Here is a 23,366-nt window from a genome sequence, read left to right on the forward strand (position 1 = left end):
CAATCCATTTGTTCCCCACTCCCACTGTCAGGCTCCTGTGAGAAAGTCTGAGGTGGGCAGTTTAAGTCCAGGGGAGCCCTTGGGCTCCATCCTGCCTGCAGATTTGGGAGGTACTCCAATGTGAGAAGGAGGAGGGGGAGAAGAGGAGGAGGGGGAGACGGGGAGGGGGAGATGGGGTAGGGGGAGGCAGAGGTGGCAGGGGAGCTGCCTGCAAGGCTTGAGGCAGATTTAAAGTTTTTAGGTCTTTTTAAAAAATATTTATTTATTTACTCATGAGAGACAGAGAGAGGCAGAGACACAGGCAGAGGGAGAAGCAGGCTCCCTGCAGGGAGCCTGATGTGGGGCTCGACCCCCAGGAACCCTGGCATCAGGCCCTGAGCCAAAGGCAGAACCTCAACCACTGAGCCACCCAGGCATCACTCTTCTCCTTTGTCTTATCTGGCACCTTCCACCCTTCCCCCTCCACCTCTGTCTGTTCCTTCATCTCCAACTTCTGTCTTTTCCTCCTGCAATACAGGCTTCGTCTGTGGTTGCCTTGCAGCCCTCTGAAGGAGGTGGAGGAGCAGGCAGTGGGTTGGGCATCGGTTCTGGTGCTTGTGCTTGGGGAGGAGGAGTGGATTTTGGATTTCTGGCATCTGCCTGGCCTGCTCTCCCCCTCTTCTTCATGATTTTGATTATTGGGAAGTGGGGGGGTCAGGTCAGGTGTGTAAAATTTTGGTCTATCCTCATCTCTCTGGACCACCTCTTGGGTCCCATCCTGCGAGGCATCTTTCTGATGGGGTGACCCAGAAGTCCCAATATAGGGAATTTCTTTTTTTTTTTAAGATTTTATTTATTTATTTATTGGAGAGATAGAGAGAGAGACAGAGAGAGAGGCAGAGGCCAAGGCAGAGGGAGAAGCAGGCTGCATGTAAGGAGCCCGATGTGGGACTCAATCCTGGACCTAAGATCACGCCCTGAGCCAAAGGCAGATGCTTAACCACTGAGCCACACAGGTGTCCTGAATGTAGGGAATTTCATCCCAGATCATGGGAACTTGTAAAAGATTGGGTCTCATCTTTATCTTTCTGAGATGTACGGTGCCTGAGTTTTACCCGCGCCTGCCTTTCAACTCATGAGCTAGAGTTCCTTTACAAACGGATGTTAGCAATAGCATCTGGAGGCAGAGGGAACCTCTCCCACGTAGAACACATAGGGACGTTGGCACAAACAAGATGCCAAGGAACTCTAGTCTTTGTTTCACTCCCATTTGTGTACAGGTCATGAAAGACCCGATGTTCCAATCTCAGCCACTTATGTAAACAACTCTAGTTGCCAGGTAGCACGACCACGTCTGGATCCCATCCATCTGTTGTTTTCCATTTCCAATCAGAACAGGGCTGGTTTCACGCAAAGATACCAAAAACTGCAGCAACAAACCAACCAAACGAAGACCAGAGTATCTCCCCGAGCTAGCTGAGCACTGGTTTCTCCTCAAAAGTCAGGGCTTTCTTGATGGAACCAGAGGGCTTCCTAGGTTCTAGTCCCTTGGCTAGCTTCATTGCCGACTTTCCCTAATTGTAGACAGCATTCAGGCTTGTCCAAAGAACCCCATTCGGGCCATCTGAGCCTCAGGTTATCCTTCCGCATGTCCCACGTAAGTGAGCACTTGCAGGTAAAGGCCCCCTAAGCCTTTATCATATGGGTAGTCTGCCAGAGTGTTCTGTGGGTGGCGGGTGTCTATTCTCAACCTTCCGTGCAGGGTTCTATAGGGTCTGGGTCGGTTTGGTCTGGTTTGCTGCGTGCACGTGTATATACATGTTTGCGTGGGCATTCTCCATAAAGAGCTGGGGTGTCCTCATGATGAGGAACACTGTAGAAAGTGGACAGTTTATTTTCTGTTTTTAGGATGTGCAAGACTGTAGGACTTGAACAGTAGGGGAACCAGGAAGGTTTTCTTTCATTTTCTCATCTTCAGGTTTGCCAGGTTTCTTTTTAGTGATGGATCAATTGAAAAAAAAAGTTTTTTTTTAAAGATTTTGTGTTTATGCAATCTCCGCACCCGAGGTAGGGCTCGACCTCGCAACCCCAAGATCAAGAGTCCCACACTCCCCCGACAGAGCCCGCCAGCAGCCAGGCACACCTTGATCAATTTTACTTGTTTGTGTGCTTCCTTGCTTTCTTGCTTATTTATATATTTATTCATTCGTTCATTTTCATTAATCACTCATTTGTTCATTTTTAAAATATTTTCTTTATTTATTCATGAGAGACAGACAGAGACAGTCAGTGACAAGAGGCACAGGGAGAAGCAGACTCCCCGCGGGGAGCCCGATGAGGGAGTTGGCCCCAGGACTCCAGGATCATGACCTGACCCCATTGCAGACACTCAACACGGAGCCACCCAATATCCCTGTTTTTTTTGTTTTGTTTTGTTTTGTTTTTTTAAAGGAAGCAGACAGGCAAGGTGTGTTCAGAGGGACAGAAATAGAGCCTGCATGCTGAGGTTTGTCTGAGCCATTTGGACCTGGGTCAGTGTGAAAGCCAAGGGAGCAGGGCCCAGAAATGTTCAAGGCTCAGAATTTTCTTCCTCGATATTCATTTCACAGATGCTTTATTGAAAGTGCTAGTGTATGGCAAACCTCATTCTATGTTTGGGATATACCAAGAACCAGAGAGCTAAAGCTCCCAACCTCACGGACTAAGAGTTAGTTGCAAGTTGGATGCAGAGATAGGCAGGCAGGCAGGGCCAGAAAACCAGCACTTCTGTGAGTCCAGGTGTGATGAATATGGGATCACAGGGTGGCTGGGATGCAGCCTCCTCCGGATCCACTTGGGTCAGTAGCGTTCCCTGACTCAGGACTGGTGTGTGCACACTCATGCCAACAGCCAAAGAGGGGCCTTGGGGATGTTTTTCTCCTCCTCCCTGGGACAGGGACATCTGCACTGCTAGGGGCCATGCCCCCTCCCCCCACCCCCACCCCCCCGCCCACCTCCCCTCCACGTTGCTGCCTCTGAACCACCCAGGCTGCACCAGTTCCTGTTCTGGTTCCAGTTCCAGTTCCGGTTCCAGCCCCAGGCAAGGGCGCATTTGGAAAGATCATCAAAGGAGTCCTGCCGCACTCACCCCCAAAGACCCAGGACACTGGACAGTGGGAGCAGTTCCCGATCAGATGTAGAAATGTCCACAAACCAAAACCTATCCTTCCTTCGTCATCTCCCAATGACCTGGCACCTTTTGTGGAGAGAGACCCTTTGTTTCGCTGCCACCACTACAGCAAACAAGGACAGTCCTCAACACAAGATTTGTCAAATGAGAATCAGTCCCATCTTAGCCTATAACCTAGATGGGGATCATAGGGTGTGTCTAGAGATAGAAGTAGAGCACGAGGTTGTGTGTGGGAACCAGACAAACACGCAGGACCATGGGTGGCAATGGGATGTAAGATGGACAGGACTAGGGATGTCTTGGTGGCTCAGCAGTTGGGCATCTGCCTTCAGTTCAGAGCATCACCCTGGTCCAGGGATCGGGTCCCACACTGGGCTCCCTGTGAGGAGCCTGTTTCAACCTGAGCCTAGGTTTCTGCCTTTCATGAATAAATACATAAAAATCTTTCTTTAAAGAAAAAAAGCGGGGAGGGGGGTAGATTAGGCATGATCAGAGTCAAATAAGGGGTGGAGTCCATGGGTACCTGCTACAGGCCATCAAAATCCGGTTCAAAGGCAGAAAGAGCAGAAGTTGCAAGTGCGAGGACAATGGGCAGCAGGGTGAGGAAAGGGCTGCTGATCGACCTGGGATAGTGGGGCGGGGGAAGGGGGCCAGAGACTCCAGCGTTCCAGATAGCTGGTCGGCAGGCCTGGACACTCGGGTGGCTGGTCAACCCGGCAGGTGGGAGACCTGCACAGCTGGTTGACCCAGGGTGGTGGGAGACTTAGCGCCTTGGAGTTGCCAAGAAGTGGCTGGTTGACCCAGTGGGCCGGGAGACTCAGTGCGGCCGCCACACCACCCACAGGGCCGCTGGTCGACCTGATCGACTGGGAGGGAGGAAAAGCGGGTGAGGTCGTGCGCCTGGCCCCCACCTCCGCAGCAGGTGTAAGGACCCTGGCACTGATGGGCGTCCCTGGCTCACGCACTGCCCTCTTCTAGCCTCTCCTCCCTGTTGACATAGGTTCTAACTCCCTTATGTTAGAGGCTTGTCAAAAGCTGCCTTCAAGGAACGCTGGTTTCTGAGGTAAGTATACCCCATTTCACTCCACCCTCCCCACTTACTTTTGATATATGTTCTAATGCTTTTCTGTGAGAGGGTAGTGGAAAGCTGCACTCAAGGAACGCTTGGTTCTCACAGTTAACTCTACAGTATTTCCATGGAACCTCCACCCCTGTGGAGATAGCTTCTACCTCCCTTATGTGAGAGGCTAGTTGAAACCTTCAGGGAAGGAACGCTTCGTTCTCAGAGTTAAGTACAGCGCATTCCCCTTGAGACTCCACACTTACTTTTGATATATGTTCTAACTCCCTTATGTTAGAGATTTGTTGAAAGCTTTAGTCAAGGACTTCTTGTTTTTAGAGGAAGTACAGCACGTTTCCACTGTACCTAGACATCGACTTTGAGATAGGTCCTAACTTCCTTCTGTTAGAGCCTACTTGCCAGCTGCATTCAAGAAACATTGGTTTCTCAGAGCTGGCCCTGTGCCTATCCCTAACTCTAATCCTACACTATCACCTACCCTACTCATACCCCTATCCCTACACCCAAACCTACACCTACCACTAACCATCCTCCACGCCTAAGCTTTCATTTACCCTAACTCTTCTCCTACCCTAACACTTACCATTACCCCTACCTGTAATGTACTCCTACCCCTACCTCTTACCGGACCCCTAAACTTACCCATACACCTAACACTACACCTAATGCTAACCCTACCCTTATGCCTACACCTACATGGATCACTATGTCTACCCATAATCCTATCCCTACCCCTACCCATACCTCTAACCCTACTCCTACTCTCAACACTACTCTTACCCTATCCCTGAACCTAATCCTACCCCGACACCAAACTCTACTGCTACCATGATTGATAAACCTATACCAAAACCTACCTCAACCACTACCTATCCTCTTCCTTACCCCTATCACAGGTCATACCCCAAGACATACCCTTAACACTACCCTATCCTTACCCCAAACCATAAACCTACAATTACAACTACACCTGGCCCTACACATACTCATAACCATACGTATAACCCTAATCCTAACTTTGCACATACTCCTAGCCCAAATCTTCCTCCAACTCATTCGACTACCCCAAACCCTTACTAAATCTATTCCTACCCATACCCCTGCCCCTACTGCTACCCTACTCCTACCCTGAGTCTATCCCTACCTCTAACCCTACTGCTACCCCTACCCCTAAACTTACCCCTATATCTTGCAGAATCCCACCCTTACCTTAACCCTATCCCAATTCCTATCCCACCCATAAACTTACTCCTAACCATGCCCTTAACCTTCCACATACATAATATACCCATACTCCTACTCCTACATCTACAAGGAACCGCAGACCTACCCCTACACCATAACTTATCACTTCCCTACCTCTACCGTTAACCCTGCCCCCACAACTTCTATTACTCCTATCCCTATCTGTAACCCTACCCCACACCCTACCCTACTCCTATCCATAACTATACCTGTACCCTTACTCCTAGTTCTACCCCTAACCCTAGCCCTACACCAATATCTTTATTTTTTTATTTAAAAAATTTTTTTATTGGAGTTCAATTTGCCAACATATATCATAACACCCAAGGCTCATCCCGCCAAGTGCCCCCCTCATTGCCCATCACCCAGTCACCCCAACCTCCCGCCCACCTCCCCTTCCACTACCCCTTGTTCATTTCCCAGAGTTAGGAGTCTCTCATGTTTTGTCAACCTCACTGATATTTTCACACATTTTCTCTCTTTTCCCTTAATTCCCCTTCACTAATTTTTATATTCCCCAAATGAATGAGACCATATAATGTTTGTCCTTTTTTGACTGACTTACTTCACTCAGCATAATACCCTCCAGTTCCATCCACTTTGAAGCAAATGGTGGGTATCTGTCATTTCTAATGGCTGAGTAATATTCCATTGTATACATAAACCACGTCTTCTTTATCCATTCATCTTTCGATGGACACCGAGGCTCCTTCCACAGTTTGGCTATCGTGGCCATTGCTGCTATAAACATCGGGGTGCAGGTGTCCCGGCGTTTCATTGCATCTGTATCTCTGGGGTAAATCCCCAACAGTGCAATTGCTGGGTCGTAGGGCAGGTCTATTTTTAACTCTTTGAGGAACCTCCACACAGTATTCCAGAGTGGCTGCATCAGTTCACATTCCCACCAACAGTGCAAGAGGGTTCCCTTTTCTCCGCATCCTCTCCAACATTTGTGGTTTCCTGCCTTGTTAATTTGCCCCATTCTCACTGGTGTGAGGTGGTATCTCATTGTGGTTTTGATTTGTATTTCCCTGATGGCAAGTGATGCAGAGCATTTTCTCATGTGCATGTTGGCCATGTCTATGTCTTCCTCTGTGAGATTTCTGTTCATGTCTTTTGCCCATTTCATGATTGGATTGTTTCTTTGCTGTTGAATTTAATAAGTTCTTTATAGATCTTGGAAACTAGCCCTTTATCTGATATGTCATTTGCAAATATCTTCTCCCATTCGGTAGGTTGTCTTTTAGTTTTTTTGTATCCTTTGCTGTGCAAAAGCTTCTTATCTTGATGAAGTCTCAATAGTTCATTTTTGCTTTTGTTTCTTTTGTTTTCATGGATGTATCTTGCAAGAAGTTACTGTGGCCGAGTTCAAAAAGGGTGTTGCCTGTGTTCTCCTCTAGGATTTTGATGGAATCTTGTCTCACATTTAGATCTTTCATCCATTTTGAGTTTATCTTTGTGTATGGTGCAAGAGAGTGGTCTAGTTTCATTCTTCTGCATGTGGATGTCCAATTTTCCCAGCACCATTTATTGAAGAGACTGTCTTTCTTCCAGTGGATAGTCTTTCCTCCTTTATCGAATATCAGGTGACCATAAAGTTCAGGGTCCACTTCTGGATTCTCTATTCTGTTCCACTGATCTACGTGTCTGTTTTTGTGCCAGTACCACACTGTCTTGATGACCACAGCTTTGTAGTACAACCTGAAATCTGGCATTGTGATGCCCCCAGCTATGGTTTTCTTTTTTAGAATTTCCCTGGCTATTCGGGATCTTTTCTGATTCCACACAAATATTAAAATAATTTGTTCCAACTCTCTGAAGAAAGTCCAGGGTATTTTGATAGGTATTGCATTAAACGTGTAAATTGCCCTGGGTAACATTGACATTTTCACAATATTAATTCTGCCAATCCATGAGCATGGAATATTTTTCCATCTTTTTGTGTCTTCCTCAATTTCTTTCAGAAGCGTTCTATAGTTTTTAGGGTATAGATCCTTTACCTCTTTGGTTAGGTTTATTCCTAGGTATCTTATGCTTTTGGGTGCAATTCTAAATGGGATTGATTCCTTAATTTCTCTTTCTTCAGTCTCATTGTTAGTGTATAGAAACGCCACTGACTTCTGGGCATTGATTTTGTATCCTGCCCCACTGCCAAATTGCTGTATGAGTTCTAGCAATCTTGGGGTGGAGTCTTTTGGGTTTTCTATGTAGAGTATCATGTCATCGGCGAAGAGGGAGAGTTTGACTTCTTCTTTGCCAATTTGAATGCCTTTAATGTCTTTTTGTTGTCTGATTGCCGAGGCTAGGACTTCCAGTACTATGTTGAATAGCAGTGGTGAGAATGGACATCCCTGTCTTGTTCCTGATCTTAGGGGAAAGGCTCCCAGTGCTTCCCCATTGAGAATTATATTTGCTGTGGGTTTTTCGTAGATGGCTTTTAAGATGTTGATGAATGTTCCCTCTATCCCTACACTCTGAAGAGTTTTGATCAGGAATGGATGCTGTATTTTGTCAAATGCTTTCTCTGCATCTATTGAGATGATCATATGGTTCTTGGTTTTCTCTTGCTGATATGATGAATCACATTGATTGTTTTACGGGTGTTGAACCAGCCTTGTGTCCCAGGGATAAATCCTACTTGGTCATGGTGAATAATTTTCTTAATGTACTGTTGGATCCTATTGGCCAGTATCTTGTTGAGAATTTTTGCATCCATGTTCATCAGGGATATTGGTCTGTAATTCTCCTTTTTGGTGGGGTCTTTGTCTGGTTTTGGAATTAAGGTGATGCTGGCCTCATAAAATGAATTTGGAAGTACTCCATCTCTTTCTATCTTTCCAATCAGCTTTAGTAGAATAGGTATGGTTTCTTCTTTAAACGTTTGATAGAATTCCCCAGGGAAGAAATTGAGGAGGACACAAAGAGATGGAAAAATATTCCATGCTCATGGAGTGGAAGAATTAATATTGTGAAAATGTCAATGCTACCCGGGGCAATTTACACATTTAATGCAATCCCTATCAAAATACCATGGAGGGAGGGGCAAGATGGCAGAAGAGTAGGGTCCCCAAGTCACCTGTCCCCACCAAATTACCTAGATAACCTTCAAATCATCCTGAAAATCTACTAATTCAGCCTGAGATTTAAAGAGAGAACAGCTGTAATGCTACATTGAGAAGAGTTCACGCTTCTATCAAGGTAGGAAGACGGAGGGTGGGGGGGGGGGGTGGGGATAAAGAAACAAAAGGGGGAGAGGCCCTGCGGGAACCGGGCTAAGGCCGGGGCAAGTGCCCCCAGGATAGGAGGGCCCCCACCCTGAGAAGCAGGAGCTTCACCAATCTTCCTGGCCAGAAAGGCACTCGCAGGGAGTTAGAGCAGGACCCCAGGAGGGCGGGGATGCCCTCAGGCTCCCTGGGACACTAGCAGACACCTGCGCCCGGGGAGAGCGCCACACCCCGCGGCTGAGCTCCCTAAAGGGCTGCAGCTTGCACGGCTGGACCGGGAGCAGCTCGGAGGGGCTCGGGCGGCGGCGCGGAGGGGGCTGCGGGGCGGGAGCGCGAATCCAACAGCGCAGGCCCGGGAGCACTGGGCGCCGGGAACACAGCCCAGGATCTGGCCTCCTCCCGGGACAGGCAGAGTCTGTTTGTTTCTTCTTTAAACGTTTGATAGAATTCCCCTGGGAAGCCATCTGGCCGTGGACTTTTGTCTTGGGAGGTTTTTGATGACTGCTTCAATTTCCTCCCTGGTTATCAGCCTGTTCAGGTTTTCTATTTCTTCCAGTTCCAGTTTTGGTAGTTTGTGGTTTTCCAGAAATGCATCCATTTCTTCTAGATTGCCTAATTTATTGGCGTATAGCTGCTCATAATAAGTTTTTAAAAATAATTTGTATTTCCTTGGTATTGGTGGTGATCTCTCTCATTCATGATTTTATTAATAAATGGTGCCGGGAAAATTGGACATCCACATGCAGAAGAATGAAACTGGAACATTCTCTTACACCATACACAAAGATAAACTCAAAATGGATGAAAGATCTAAATGTGAGACAAGATTCCATCAAAATCCTAGAGGAGAACACAGGCAACATCCTTTTTGATCTTGGCCACAGCAACTTCTTGCAAGATACATCTATGAAGGCAAGGGAAACAAAAGCAAAAATGAATTATTGGGACTTCATCAAGATAAGAAGCTTTTTCACAGCAAAAGAAACAGTCAACAAAACTAAAAGACAACCGACAGAATGGGAGAAGATATTTGCAAATGACCTATCAAATAAAGGGCTAGTATCCAAGATCCATAAAGAACTTATTAAACTCAACACCAAAGAAACAAACAATCCAATCATGAAATGGGCAAAAGACATGAACAGAAATTTCACCAAAGAAGACATAGACATGGCCAACAAGCACATGAGAAAATGCTCTGCATCACTTGCCATCAGGGAAATAGAAATCAAAACCATCATGAGATACCACCTCACACCAGTGAGAATGGGGAAAATTAAGGCAGGAAACAACAAATGTTGGAGAGGATGTGGAGAAAGGGGAACCCTCTTGCACTGTTGGTGGGAATGTGAACTGGTGCAGCCACTCTGGAATACTGTATGGAGGTTCCTCAAAGAGTTAAAAATAGACCTGCCCTACGACCCAGCAATTGCACTGTTTGGGATTTACCCCGAAGATGCAGATGCAGTGAAACGCCGGGACACCTGCACCCCGATGTTTCTAGCAGCAATGGCCACGATAGCCAAACTGTGGAAGGAGCCTCGGTGTCCATCGAAAGATGAATGGATAAAGAAGATGTGGTTTATGTATACAATGGAATATTACTCAGCCATTAGAAATGACAAATACCCACTATTTGCTTCGACGTGCATAGAACTGGAGGGTATTATGCTGAGTGAAATGAGTTAATTGGAGAAAGGACAAACATTATATGTTCTCATTCATTTGGGGAATATAAATAATAGTGAAAGGGAATAGAAGGGAAGGGAGAAGAAATGGGTAGGAAATATCAGAAAGGGAGACAGAACATGAGAGACTCCTAACTCTGGGAAACGAACTAGGGGTGGGGGTGAATGGGTGACGGGCACTGAGGCGGGCACTTGACAGGATGAGCACTGGGTGTTATTCTGTACGTTGGCAAATTGAACACCAATAAAAAATAAATAAAAGTAAAATAAAATAAAATAGGATTTATGGTGGGATTCTTGGGCCATGTGGTATCAGCTTGACTTCTGGAGGGACTGGAGTCTGAGGATCAGTAACACAGGTGTCAGCTATGCCTACATGACCAACTTCCAATAAACACCCTGGATGCCAAAGTTTGGATGAGAATCCTGGTTGGTAACACTGCATATGTGTCATTACTTATCACTTCTGGGAGAATTAAACACTATCTGCATTACTCTTATTGAGAGAAGACAACTGGAAGCTTGTACCTGGTCTCTTGGATACTGCTCTACTTGTTTTTTGTTGTTGTTGCTGGTTTTAATCTGCATTTTTTCACTGTACTACTCATGCTACTGTAAGTATAATAGTTTTGCTGAGTTATATGAGTCCTTTTAGCAAATCACTGAACCTAAGGATGGTTTTGGGGATCCCTAATCATAGTAGACAGCAACTCCCTTGTAATAACATAAATAACAAATGTAGTCTCCATGTTATCATTTGTCTTTTATTCTTTTTTTAAAAAATTATTTATTTATTTATTTATTTATGATAGTCACACAGAGAGAGAGAGAGGCAGAGACACAGGCAGAGGGAGAAGCAGGCTCCATGCACCGGGAGCCCGACGTGGGATTCGATCCCGGGTCTCCAGGATGGTGCCCTGGTTCAAAGGCAGGCGCCAAACCACTGCACCACCCAGGGATCTCCTGTCTTTTATTCTTTACTGCTTTTAAGTTAATTTTAAAATTTTCTGCATCATAAAATTTTTTTCTTCCCTGTGTAGATTCTAAGTGTGTATGAGGTTTTGTTTTGTTTTTTTTTTCCTTACACAAGTTATAGATGTTCACAGGTTTTTTTGTACATTTTACATGAAAACATAAGTACACAAAACATGGGAGTCTATGAGTGTAACACTGAATGACGTTCAACTCCTCTTCTATTCTAATTCCCTCCCTGAAAATTTACTGTCATTTGGTGTACATCCTTTTTTGGGCATTTATGAACATATATAATATAATCACATCCCTACTTAATGTACACTATACTATGTGCCATGGTTCTACAGCATCCTTTATTCACAGTCTTAGAGATCTTTGTTTGTTAACTTCAAAATAAATTACCTTATTCTATTTGATAGCATACAGTATTCCACTGTGTGGATCTATCACAATATATTTAACCATATCCCTAGCAAACATTTAAGCTGTACTCATTTCTCACAATTGCAAATAATATTGTAATAAACATCTTTTTACACACCTCCTTGTGTACCTGCAAGTAATTCTGCAGGGCTGATTCTAGAATGAAATTTCTGAGCCAGAGAGAGCTCATTTAACATTTTGGTAGGTATTGTCAAATTGCCATTCAGAGTTTCTTCCTTAGTTTTATAACTGGTACCCTTCCCCCCAGCACTTTCCTCAACACCTTGTATCATCAGTATTTTTATATATTGCCAGTCTACTGAGTGAAAAATATCTTTGTCTTCATTTGCATTGTATGGTTATTTATGAGGCTAAGCATGAAAATTTTTTTTCTGTTTTTTGGTTACCTATATTTCTATTATAAATTGCCTATGCATATCCTTTGCCCATTTCCCTTCCTCCCTCCCTTCCTCCTTTTTTTTTTTATTTTTTATTAACAGAGGCTCTTTACATATAATGGAAATCTTTTGTCTCTTACACGTTACAAATATTTTCATTTGTTTTATTTTTAGGTCTTTGCTCTCTCTGAATACAGAAATTTAAAATTTTGACATAATCAAATTAATGAATTTTTCCCAGAGGGCTGTGTGTCATGTTTAAGTAGTTTGGTATGGCTACAACATGATGTGCAAGGGTGGAAGGCAAAGCAGTATGCAACATTAAGGTCATAAAGGGCTTTGAGGACACTTCTAAGAAAGTAGAATATTCTTCTGATGGCAACAGGGAAACATGTAAAAGTTTTCAACACAGTGACGTTCAATAAACACTCCCTCATTTAATAACTATCTGCTGAGCACCTACTCAGTACCATGATCAAATCTGTCTCTTAGGGATCCCTGGCTGGTGCAGCGGTTTAGCGCCTGCCTTTGGCCCAGGGCGTGATCCTGGAGACCCGGGATCGAATCCCACGTCGGGCTTCCGGTGCATGGAGCCTGCTTCTCCCTCTGCCTGTGTCCCTGCCTCTCTCTCTCTCTCTCTGTGGCTATCATAAATAAATAAAAATTTTAAAAAATCTGTCTCTTTTCGAGAATGATAATTTTAGTATTTTTACATTTTCCACAAATTTCAAATACATCAAAAAGAAATTAACCATTATATCCAAGGACATATTTAAGGGCGATTTGCTCTGACACATATTAAAATAAAGTTTAAATTAAGACAAAACGGTATCAGGGCATAAACTATCAGAGCTGTGAGAAATTGTCTAGAAACAGACCTGATGGTGGAAGGGGAGGAGGGCGGGGGGTGGGGGTGACTGGGTGGCGGGCACTGAGGGGTGCACTTGACGGGATGAGCACGGGTGTTATTCTATATGTTGGCAAATTGAGCACCAATAAAAAAAAAAAAGGAAAAAAAGAAGAAGAAAAAAAGAAACAGATCCGAGGTTACACACCTGCAGAATATAATAAAAGTGTCGCCTCAATTCAGTGGGAAAATGATTCAATATCTAATAGCAGGACAACTGGGCAAAAGGTAGATTTCTATCTAAGACCTACAACAAAATTACTACCTAACGACATACAGGTAGAAATGTAAAAAAAAAAAAAAAAAAAAAAAAAAGATATTTTAAAAATCCTTTAGAAGCATTAGAAAAAAAGGTGAATGTTTTAATAATGCTGAGATGGCGAAAAACTTTCCAAAAAATGATACTGACCTTCACCCACACAAACCGCAGCGGCAGAGGAGCCCAGAGGAAAATACGGGTACAGCCTTGGGATGGGGAGGCCTTAGCAGGGAAGGTGCGGGTCTCCGGCACGCCTGGGGGCGCGGCTCGGGGACCCCGGCGGAGCGCGGGCGGCCGCCACGGCGGCACCTGGGCCGCAAACCCCGCCCCCTCCCCTGGGCCCGCGCCGCACTCCCCGGACTCCGCGGACAAAGGGCGCCGGGGCGACTCCGCCCCCTGTCGCCGCCGCCGCCGCCGCCCCGACCCCGGGGGACCTCGTGCCTCAGCCAAAGAGGCGGGTGGCGAGGCCCCTGCGGCCGGACCGCCCCCCACGCGGGAGGGGCTCTCACCCGCTTCCCAAGGGGAAGGCGCGGCGCGCGGGCCAGCGCTCCGGATGCGCATGCGCGGGGCCACTCCGGCGGCCGGCGTCCCGCGTGCGCGGGCGGAGCAGAGCGCGGCGGGCCGGGGCCTGCGGGCGGCGCCCGTCCCCGGGCGTGGACCCGCCGCCCAGCCCTCGCGGAGCGTCGCTTATGGGAGGCGGGGGCACGGGGAGGGGGCTCGGGGCGGCGACGGCGCCGAGGACCCTTCCGTGGCCGGCTCCCGCCGGGGGAGCTGCTGGGCGGGCGACTCCGCGGTCCTGCCCCCCGCCCCCCGCCCCGGTCCTGGGTACCAGTCCCCGCCCCGCTCGCGGTTAGACGCTCGAACAGTGATGGTGCTGAACGAATAGCTTGCTTCCTTGTGCTGCAGTCTACTGAGGAGAAGAATGAAATTCTTTTCATGCGGGAATATTTTGTTGAGCTGGGATTCAAAATGTTCTCCACCAAATTCCAACGCATCTGTTAAGGTTACTCTAAAATATCTTATTTCATCTTTGAAAACTTTTCAAATAGATCGATACTGCCACATACTGACATTCACAAGCCTAGGATTTTAATGGAGCACATTCATTGCTTGGAAGGCATTTATACAATCCCCTGGTTTCTTCTCTGTTTTTTTACATGTCAAATGGCAGACGAATCACTTCTAGATGAAGGTTAGGTACCAGCTCCTCAAATGCATAAAGGGATTGGGAAATACAGAAGGGACATTTGCACTTACATAGAGATTTTTAAAAATTAAATTACAGTTTAAGTCCAGTGTAAATAGTGTAATGTTACTTTCAGGTGTACATTATAGTAATTCAGGTGTCCGATATATTACTCAGCGCTCATCATGATAAGTGAATTCTTATCCTCTTCATCTGTTTCACCCCTCCCCCACCCACCTCCCCTCTGGTGATCATGTTTGTTATCTACAGTTAAGAGTCTGTTTTTTGGTTTGTCTCTTTTTTTCTCCCCTTTGCTTGTTTGTTTTGTTTCTTAAATTCCACAGATGAGTGACATCATACGGTATTTGTCTTTCTCTAACTTATTTCACTTAGCATGATACCCTCTAGGTCTTTCCATGTTGTTGCAGATGAAAAGATGTCATTCTTTTGGATGGCTGAGTGATATGTTGTGTATATATACTACTTCTTTATACATTCATCAGTTAATGGACATGTAGGCTGTTTCCAGATTTGCCTGTTGTAGATAAAGCTACTATAAACATGGGGATGCAGGTCTCAATTTGAATTAGTGTTTGTTTTTGTATTATTTGTGTGAATACCTGATGGTGCCATTGCTGGATTGTAGGGCAGTTCTATTTTTTAACTTTTTGAAGAACTCCACACTTTACCAGAGTGGCTACACCAGTTTGCATCCCTACCAATAGTGCATGAGGGTTCCTTTTGCTCCACATCCTCACCAACACTTGTTTTCTTATTTTTTATTTTAGCCATTTTGCTAGGTGTAAGGTGATATCTCATTGTAGTTTTGACTTGCATTTCCCTGATGATGAGTGATGTCAAGCATCTTTTCATGTGCCTCTTGACCATCTGGATGTCTTCTTTGGAAAAATATCTATTCATGTCTTTTGCCCATTTTTAAATTAGATTATTTAAAAAAAAAGATTATTTGTTTTTTGAGTTTTCAGTGTATAAATTCTTTGTATATTTTTGATACTAACCTTTTATCAGATATGTTTTTTGCAAATATCTTCTTCCATTCAGTAGATTACTTTCTAGTTTTTGTTGATTGTTACTTTCACTGTGTAGAAGCTTTTTATTTTGATGTAATCCCAGTAGTTTATTTTTGGTTTTATTTCCCTTCCCTCAAGAGACATACCTAGAAAAATGTTGCTACAGCCAATGTCAGAGAAATTACTGCCTGTTCTATCTTCTAGGTATTTTATGGTTTCAGTCTCACATTTAGGCCTTTCATCCATGTTGAACTTATTTTTGTGCATGACGTAAGAAAGTGGTCCCGTTTTATTTTATTTTTTTTCATGTTGTTCTGCAGTTTTCCCAACACCATTTGTTGAAGAGACTGTCTTTTTCCTGTCGGATATTCTTTCTTGCTTTGTCATAAATAAGTTGACCATACAATTGTGGATTTATTTCTAGGTTTTCTATTCTGTTCCATGGACTAATCTATGTTTATGCCAGTACTATACTGTTTTGATTATGATAGCTTTGTAATATAACTTGAAATGTGGACTTGTGATACCTCCAGCTCTGGTTTTCTTTCTCAAAATTGCTTTAGCTATTCAGGGGCTTTTGTGGTTCTATTAAAATTTTAGGATTGTTTATTCTAGCTCTGTGAAAAATGCTGTTGGTATTTTGATAGGTATTGCATTAAATGTGCAGATTGCTTTAGGTTGTATAGACATTTTAACAATATTCTTTTTTTTTTTTTATGATAGTCACAGAGAGAGAGAGAGAGAGGCAGAGACATAGGCAGAGGGAGAAGCAGGCTCCATGCACCAGGAGCCTGATGTGGGATTCGATCCTGGGTCTCCAGGATCGCGCCCTGGGCCAAAGGCAGTTGCCAAACCGCTGCACCACCCAGGGATCCCTACAATATTTATTCTTCCAGGACACGTGGTTTGGCTCAAAGTTTGAGCGTTCACCTTGGGCTCAGGTTGTGATCCCAGTGCCCTGGGATAGAGTACTCTATTGGGCTCCCTGCAGGGAGCGTGCTTCTCCTCTGGCGTGTCCCTGACTCTCTCTGTGTGTCTGTCATGAATAAATAAATAAAATCTTTTAAAAAAATATTTGTTCTTCCAATTCATAAGGATGAAATGTCTTCATTTTCTTTCATCCGTGTTTTATAGTTTTCAGAACAGATCTTTTACTTCTTTGATTAAGTCTATTTCTAGATATTTTACTATGTTCAATGCAATTGTAAATGGAATTGTTTTCTTAATTCTCTTTCTGCTGCTTCATTAGTAGCATATAGAGTGCAGTGGATTTCTTTATATTGGCTTCATGTCCTGTGACATTGCTGAATTCGTCAGTTCTAGTAGTTTTTTGGTGGAGTCTTTCAGGCTTTCTGCAAATAGGGAAAGTTTTGCTTCTTCCTTATCAGTTTGGGTGCCTTTTATTTCTTTCTGTTGTCTAAATTGCTGTGGCTAGGACTTTAAGTACTGTGTTGAATAAAGCTGGTGAAAGTGAACATCCTTGTCTTCTTGACCTAAGGGGGAAAACTCTCAGTTTTTTACCATTGCGTATGATGTTCACTGTGGGTTTGTCATATATGACCTTTATTATATTGAGGTATGTTTCTTCTAAACCTACTTTGCTGAGGGCTTTTATCATCAATGAATGTTGTAATTTGTCAAATGCTTTTTCTGTGTCTATTGAAATGATCTAATGGTTTTTATCCTTTCTCTTGTTAATGTGATGTAGCATGTTGATTGATTCACAAACATTAAACTACTTTTTAAAAAGATTTTATTTATTTATTCATGAGAGACACACAAAGAGGGAAAGTGACAGAGACATAGGCAGAGGGAGAAGCAGACCCCCCTCAAGGAGCCTGATACGGGAGTTGATCTCAGATCCCAGGATCATGCCCTGAGCCGAAGGCAGATGCTCAACCACTGAACCACCCAGGCGTCCCAAACCACTCTTTTTTATTTTTTTATTATTTTTTTAAATTTTTTAAAAATTTATTTATGATAGTCACAGAGAGAGAGAGAGAGAGAGAGAGGCAGAGACATAGGCAGAGGGAGAAGCAGGCTCCATGCACCGGGAGCCTGACGTGGGATTCGATCCCGGGTCTCCAGGATCGCGCCCTGGGCCAAAGGCAGGCGCTAAACCGCTGCGCCACCCAGGGATCCCTATTTTTATTTTTTAATTGGCAGTAAATCCCCTTTGATTGTAGCTAATGATTTTTTTAATGTTGGGTTTTATTTGCCAGTATTTTGTGAAGGATTTTTGGTCTATTTTCATCAGAGATGTGGTGTCTTTTCTGTTTTCTTGTCAGGCTAATGCTGGCCTCATAGGATGAATTTGGAAGTTTTCCTTCCTCTATATTTTTTATTTTGTTTTGTGAGAAAGAGAAATGTTTTATTTTAATTCAGTAGCAATATTAAATGTGCCTGGGAGATATGGCTCCTTTTGAAAGCTCCCAGTTCAGTTCACCAATGAGATGCTGTCGTGATTAATTCATGGGGATATATTTACTATATTGCCAAAATTCTCATCTAAGTGTACTTCCTTCAATAATGATAGAGGGGATTCAGGACACCCCGATCCACAGCCAGCATTTGGCAGATTGTCCAAAAGAATCTAGCTTCCTGCATGTTCCAATTCAACCTTTGTTATTTCAACATTTAGTTCCTATTTCATTTAAAACATTTCATGTCTTCATGAATTTCCAGTGGACAAATGTATTAAGCATTTATGCTCTATGTCGTTATCGTCATGGGAAATTAGCTGGCAGGCGTCATGTTTCTTTTTACTGTCTTAATATATACGTAGGAACGGTTCATTGTCTAATGTAAAATCTTTTCATGCACTTCTTTGCAATCAGTCCTTCCTCTATATTTTTTAGAATTGAGAAGGAAAGGTATTAATTCTTCTTTAAATCTTTGACAGAATTCGCCTATGTCACTGTCTGGTCCTGGACTTTTGTTTGTTGAGAGTTTTTTGATTACTGATTTTATTTCATTGCTAGTAATTGATCTCAAATTTTTGTTCCTTCCTTCTTCAGTTTTGGTAGGTTATATGTTTCTAGGAATTTATCAGTTTCTTCTAGGTTGTCCAACTTCTTGATATATAATTTTTCATAATATTCTCTTTGTATTTCTGTAGGTTTGGTTATTACTTCTCCTCTTTCATTTCCTTGTAGTTTTGCCACAATTCATAATTATATACATATCCAATAAAAATAATTTTTGTTTATTTGAGTCCTCTTTCTCACTCTTTTAGATGGATATGGCTAAAGGTTTATCATTGTTATTCAATGTTATTCTTTTTTCAAAGAATCAACTTCTGGTTACGTTGATCTGGGTTTTTGTTATGTTTTGTTTTTTGTTTCTTTGTTTTTGTTTTTGAGAGAGAGAAAGAAAGAGCATAAGCAAAGGGAGAAGCAGAGGCAGAGGGAGAAATAAGCTCCCCACTGAGAAGGAGCCCAATGCAGGGCTGATCCTAGGATCTCAGGATCATGACTTGAGCATGAGGCTGCTTAACTGACTGAACACCCAGACACCCCTGATCAGTTCTTTTTATTTATTTTATTTATTTATTTATTTATTTATTTATTTATTTATTGATCAGTTTTTAAAAAAAATTCTATGTTGTTTATTTCCACACTAATCTTTATTGTTTCCTTCCTTCTTCTGGTTGTGGATTTTGTTTGTTCTTTTTCTAGCTCCCTTAGGTATAAAAAAGGTTGTTCATCTGACATTTCTCATGCTTCTTGAGGTAGGCCTGTTGCTATATATTTTCCTCCTAGAACCATGTTTGCTGCCACCCAAAGATTTTAGATCATTATATTTTCATTTTTATTTTCCTCTCTCTATTTTTTAATTTCCTTTTGATTTTTTGGTTCACCCATTCATTGTTTAGTAGCATGTTCCTTACCTACATGTATCTGTGGTCTTCCCAGATTTGCCTTGTGGTTGCCTTCTGGTTTCACAGTATTGTGGTCAGAGAGGATACCTGGTGACTTAGAACTATTTGAATGTGTTGAGACTTCGTTTGAGGCCCAGTATGTGAGCTATGCTGGAGAATGCTCCATGTGAACTTCAAAAGAATGTGTATTTTGCTGTTGTAGAATGGAATGTTCTGAATATATCTGTTAAATCCGTGTGTTCCGACATGTCATTCATTCAAATATATTGTTTCCTTCTTGATTTTCTGTTTAGATCATCTGTCCATTAATATAAGTGGAGTATTACAATACCTACTATCATTATCTCACTATAGATTAGTTCCTTTATGTCCGTTATTACTATTTTATGTATTTGGCTGCTTGCATGTTTATGAACATGAATATTTACAATTGTGATATTGTCTTGTTGGCTTGCTACTTTATAATTATATAGTGTACTTTTTTGTCTCATACAGACTTTGTTTTAAAGTCTACTTTGGGGATCCCTGGGTGGCACAGCGGTTTAGCGCCTGCCTTTGGCCCAGGGCGCGATCCTGGAGACCTGGGATCAAATCCCACGTCGGGCTCTCGGTGCATGGAGCCTGCTTCTCCCTCTGCCTATGTCTCTGCCTCTCTCTCTCTCTGTGTGACTATCATAAATAAATAAAAATAAAAAAATAAAGTCTACTTTGTCTGATATAATTATTGCTATTCCAGCTTTCTTTTCATATCCATTTACATGATTAATGTATTCTCATCTCCTCACTTCAGCGTGTGCCTTTAGGTCTGAAATGAGTTTCCTGTAAACAGCATGTAAATGTGTCTTTTAAAAAAATATTTTATTTAAATTCAATATGCCAGCCTATAGTTTAACACTGAGTGCTTATCCCATCACATACCCGCCTTAGTGCCTGTCATTCAGTTACCCCATTGCCTCAACCACCTCCCCTTCTGCACCCTTTGTTTGGTTCCCAGAGTTAGGAGTAGCTCGTGATTTGTCTCCCTCTCTAATTTTTCCCACTCATTTTCCCTCATTTCTCTTATAATCCCTTTCACTATTTCTTATATTCCCCAAATGAGTGAAACCATATGATGATTGTCTTTCTCCAAATGACTTATTTTACTGAACATAATACCCAGCAGTTCCATCCACCTCGAAGCAAATGGTAGGTATTCATCCTTTCTGATGGCTGAATAATATCCCATTGTATATATAGACCACATCTTCTTTATCAATCATCTGTCAAAGGACATCATGCCACCTTCCACAGTTTGGCTATTGTGGACATTGCTGCTATAAAAATTGGGGTGCAGGTGTCCCAGTGTTTCACTGCATCTGTATCTTTGGGGTAAATCCCGAACAGTGCAATTGCTGGGTCGCAGGGCAGATCTATTTTTAACTCTTTGAGGAACCTTCACACAGTTTTCCAGAGTGGCTGCACCAGTTCACATTCCCACCAACAGTGCAAGAGAGTTCCCCTTTCTCCACATCCTCTCCAACATTTGTTGTTTCCTGTCTTGTTAATTTTCACCATTCTCACTGGTTCACATGAGGTGGTATCTCATTGTGGTTTTGATTTGTATTTCCCTGATGGCAAGGGATGTGGAGCATTTTCTAATGTGCTTGTTGGCCATGTGTATGTCTCTTTGGTGAAATTTCTGTTCATGTCTTCTGCCCATTTCATGACTGGATTGTTTGTTTCTCCAGTGTTGAGTTTAAGAAGTTCTTTATAGATCTTGGATACTAGTCCTTTATCTGATACGTCCTTTGCAAATATCCTCTCCCATTCTGTAGGTTGTCTTTTAGTTTTGTTGACTGTTTATTTTGCTGTGCAGAAGCTTTTTATCTTGATGAAGTCCCAATAGTTCATTTTTGCTTTTGTTTCCCTTGCCTTCATAGATGTATCTTGCAAGAAGTTGCTGTGGCCAAGTTCAAAAAGGGTGTTGCCTGTGTTCTTCTCTAGGATTTTGATGGATTCTTGTCTTATATTTAGATCTTTCAACCATTTTGAGTGTATCTTTCTTTGTGTATGGTGTAAGAGAATGGTCTAGTTTCATTCTTCTGCATGTGGCTGTCCAACAGTCCCAAAACCATTTGTTGAAGAGACTGTCCTTTTTCCAGTGGATATTGTTTCCTGCTTTGTAAAAGATGAGTTCACCATAGAGTTGAAGGTCCATTTCTGGGTTGTCTATTCTGTTCCATTGATCTATGTGTCTGTTTTTGTGCCAGTACTATACTGTCTTGATGACCACAGCTTTGTAGTACAGATTAAAATCCAGCACTGTGATGCTCCCCAGCTCTGGTTTTCTTTTTCATTATTGCCTTGGCTATTTGGGGTCCTTTCTGATTCCATGTAAATGTTAAGATGATTTGTTCCAACTCTCTGAAGAAAGTCCAGGGTATTTTGAGAGGGATTGACCTGAATGTGTAAATTGCCCCAGGTAGCATTGACATTTTCACAATATTAAATCTTCTACTCCATGAGCATGGAACATTTTTCCATCTCTTTGTGTTTTCCTCAATTTCATTCAAGAGCGTTCTATAGTTTTTAGGGTATAGATCCCTTACCTATTTGGTTAGGTTTATTCCTAGGTATCTTATGCTTTTGGGTGTAATTGTAAATGGGATTGATTCCTTAATTTCTCTTTCTTCTGTCTCATTGTTAGTGTATAGAAATGCCACTGATTTCTGGGCATTGATTTTGTATCCTGCCACATTGCTGAATTGCTGTATGAGTTCTAGCATTCTTGGGGTGGAGTCTTTTGGATTTCTATGTACAGTATCCTGTCATCTGCGAAGAGTGAGAGCTTGACTTCTTCTTTGCCAATTTGAATGCCTTTTACTTCTTTTTTTTTGCCTGATTTCTGAGGCTAGGACTTCTAGTACTGTGTTGAATAACAGTAGTGAGAGTGGACATCCCTGTCATGTTCCTGATCTTAGGGGAAAGGCTCTCAGCTTTTCCTCATTGAGAATGATATTTGCTGTGGGCTTTTCATAGGTGGCTTTTAAGATACTGAGGCATGTTCCCTCTATCCCTACACTCTGAAGAGTTTTAATCAGGAATGGGTGGTGTATTTTGTCAAATGCTTTCTCTTCATCTATTGAGAGGATCATATGGTTCTTGTTTTTTGTTTTTTGTTTTTTTTTTCTTGTTGGTGTGATCTATCACGTTGATTGTTTTATGAGTGTTGAACCACCCTTGCATCCTGAGGATAAATCCCACTTGGTCATGGTGAATAATCTTCTTACTGTACTATTGGATCCTATTGGCTAGTATCTTCTTTTTTTTTTTTTTTTTTTAAATGGGATTAGTGCCTTTATTTATTTATTTTTTTTAATTTTTATTTATTTACTTATGATAGTCACAGAGAGAGAGAGAGAGAGGCAGAGACACAGGCAGAGGGAGAAGCAGGCTCCATGCATCGGGAGCCTGATATGGGATTCGATCCTGGGTCTCCAGGATCGCGCCCTGGGCCAAAGGCAGGCGCCAAACCGCTGCGCCACCCAGGGATCCCTGGCTAGTATCTTCTTGAGAATTTTTGCATCTGAGTTCATCAGGAATATTGGTCTATAATTCTCCTTTTTGGTGGAGTCTCTGTCTGGTTTGGAATCAAGGTAATGCTGGCCTCATAAAATGAGTATCAAAGTATTCCATCCCTTTCTATCCTTCGGAACAGCTTTAGTAGAATAGGTATTATTTCTTCCTTAAACATTTGATAGAATTCTCCTGGGAAGCCATCTGGCCCTGGACTTTTGTGTCTTGGGAGGTTTTTGATGACTGCTTCAATTTCCTCCCTGGTTATCGGCCTGTTCTGGTTTTCTATTTCTTCCTGTTCCAGTTTTGGTAATTTGTGATTTTCCAGAAATGCGTCCATTTCTTCTAGATTGCCTAATTTATTGG

General features: G+C 42.9%; 1 protein-coding gene across 10 annotated transcripts in view; it reads left to right on the plus strand.

Moving 5' to 3' along the window:
• MLANA (melan-A) overlaps positions 1-23,366 on the plus strand; it is a 75,289-nt gene that overhangs the window by 24,152 nt on the left and 27,771 nt on the right. For 4 of the 10 annotated variants that reach the window (XM_072841259.1, XM_072841257.1, XM_072841260.1 and 1 more), the window contains 2 exons: positions 8,573-8,672; positions 9,445-11,094. The exons of 5 other annotated variants lie outside the window; for them this stretch is intronic. In XM_072841259.1, the coding sequence (XP_072697360.1) occupies positions 9,449-10,387 (939 nt within the window). In that variant the 5' untranslated portion in view covers positions 8,573-8,672; positions 9,445-9,448 and the 3' untranslated portion in view covers positions 10,388-11,094. Of the gene's footprint in view, positions 1-8,572; positions 8,673-9,444; positions 11,095-23,366 lie in introns of those variants that run through there. One more of the 10 variants, XM_072841258.1, reaches the window with a different exon arrangement.

The sequence above is a fragment of the Canis lupus genome, chromosome 10 (assembly GCF_048164855.1).
Source record: "Canis lupus baileyi chromosome 10, mCanLup2.hap1, whole genome shotgun sequence".
Taxonomy (NCBI): Eukaryota; Metazoa; Chordata; class Mammalia; order Carnivora; family Canidae; genus Canis; species Canis lupus.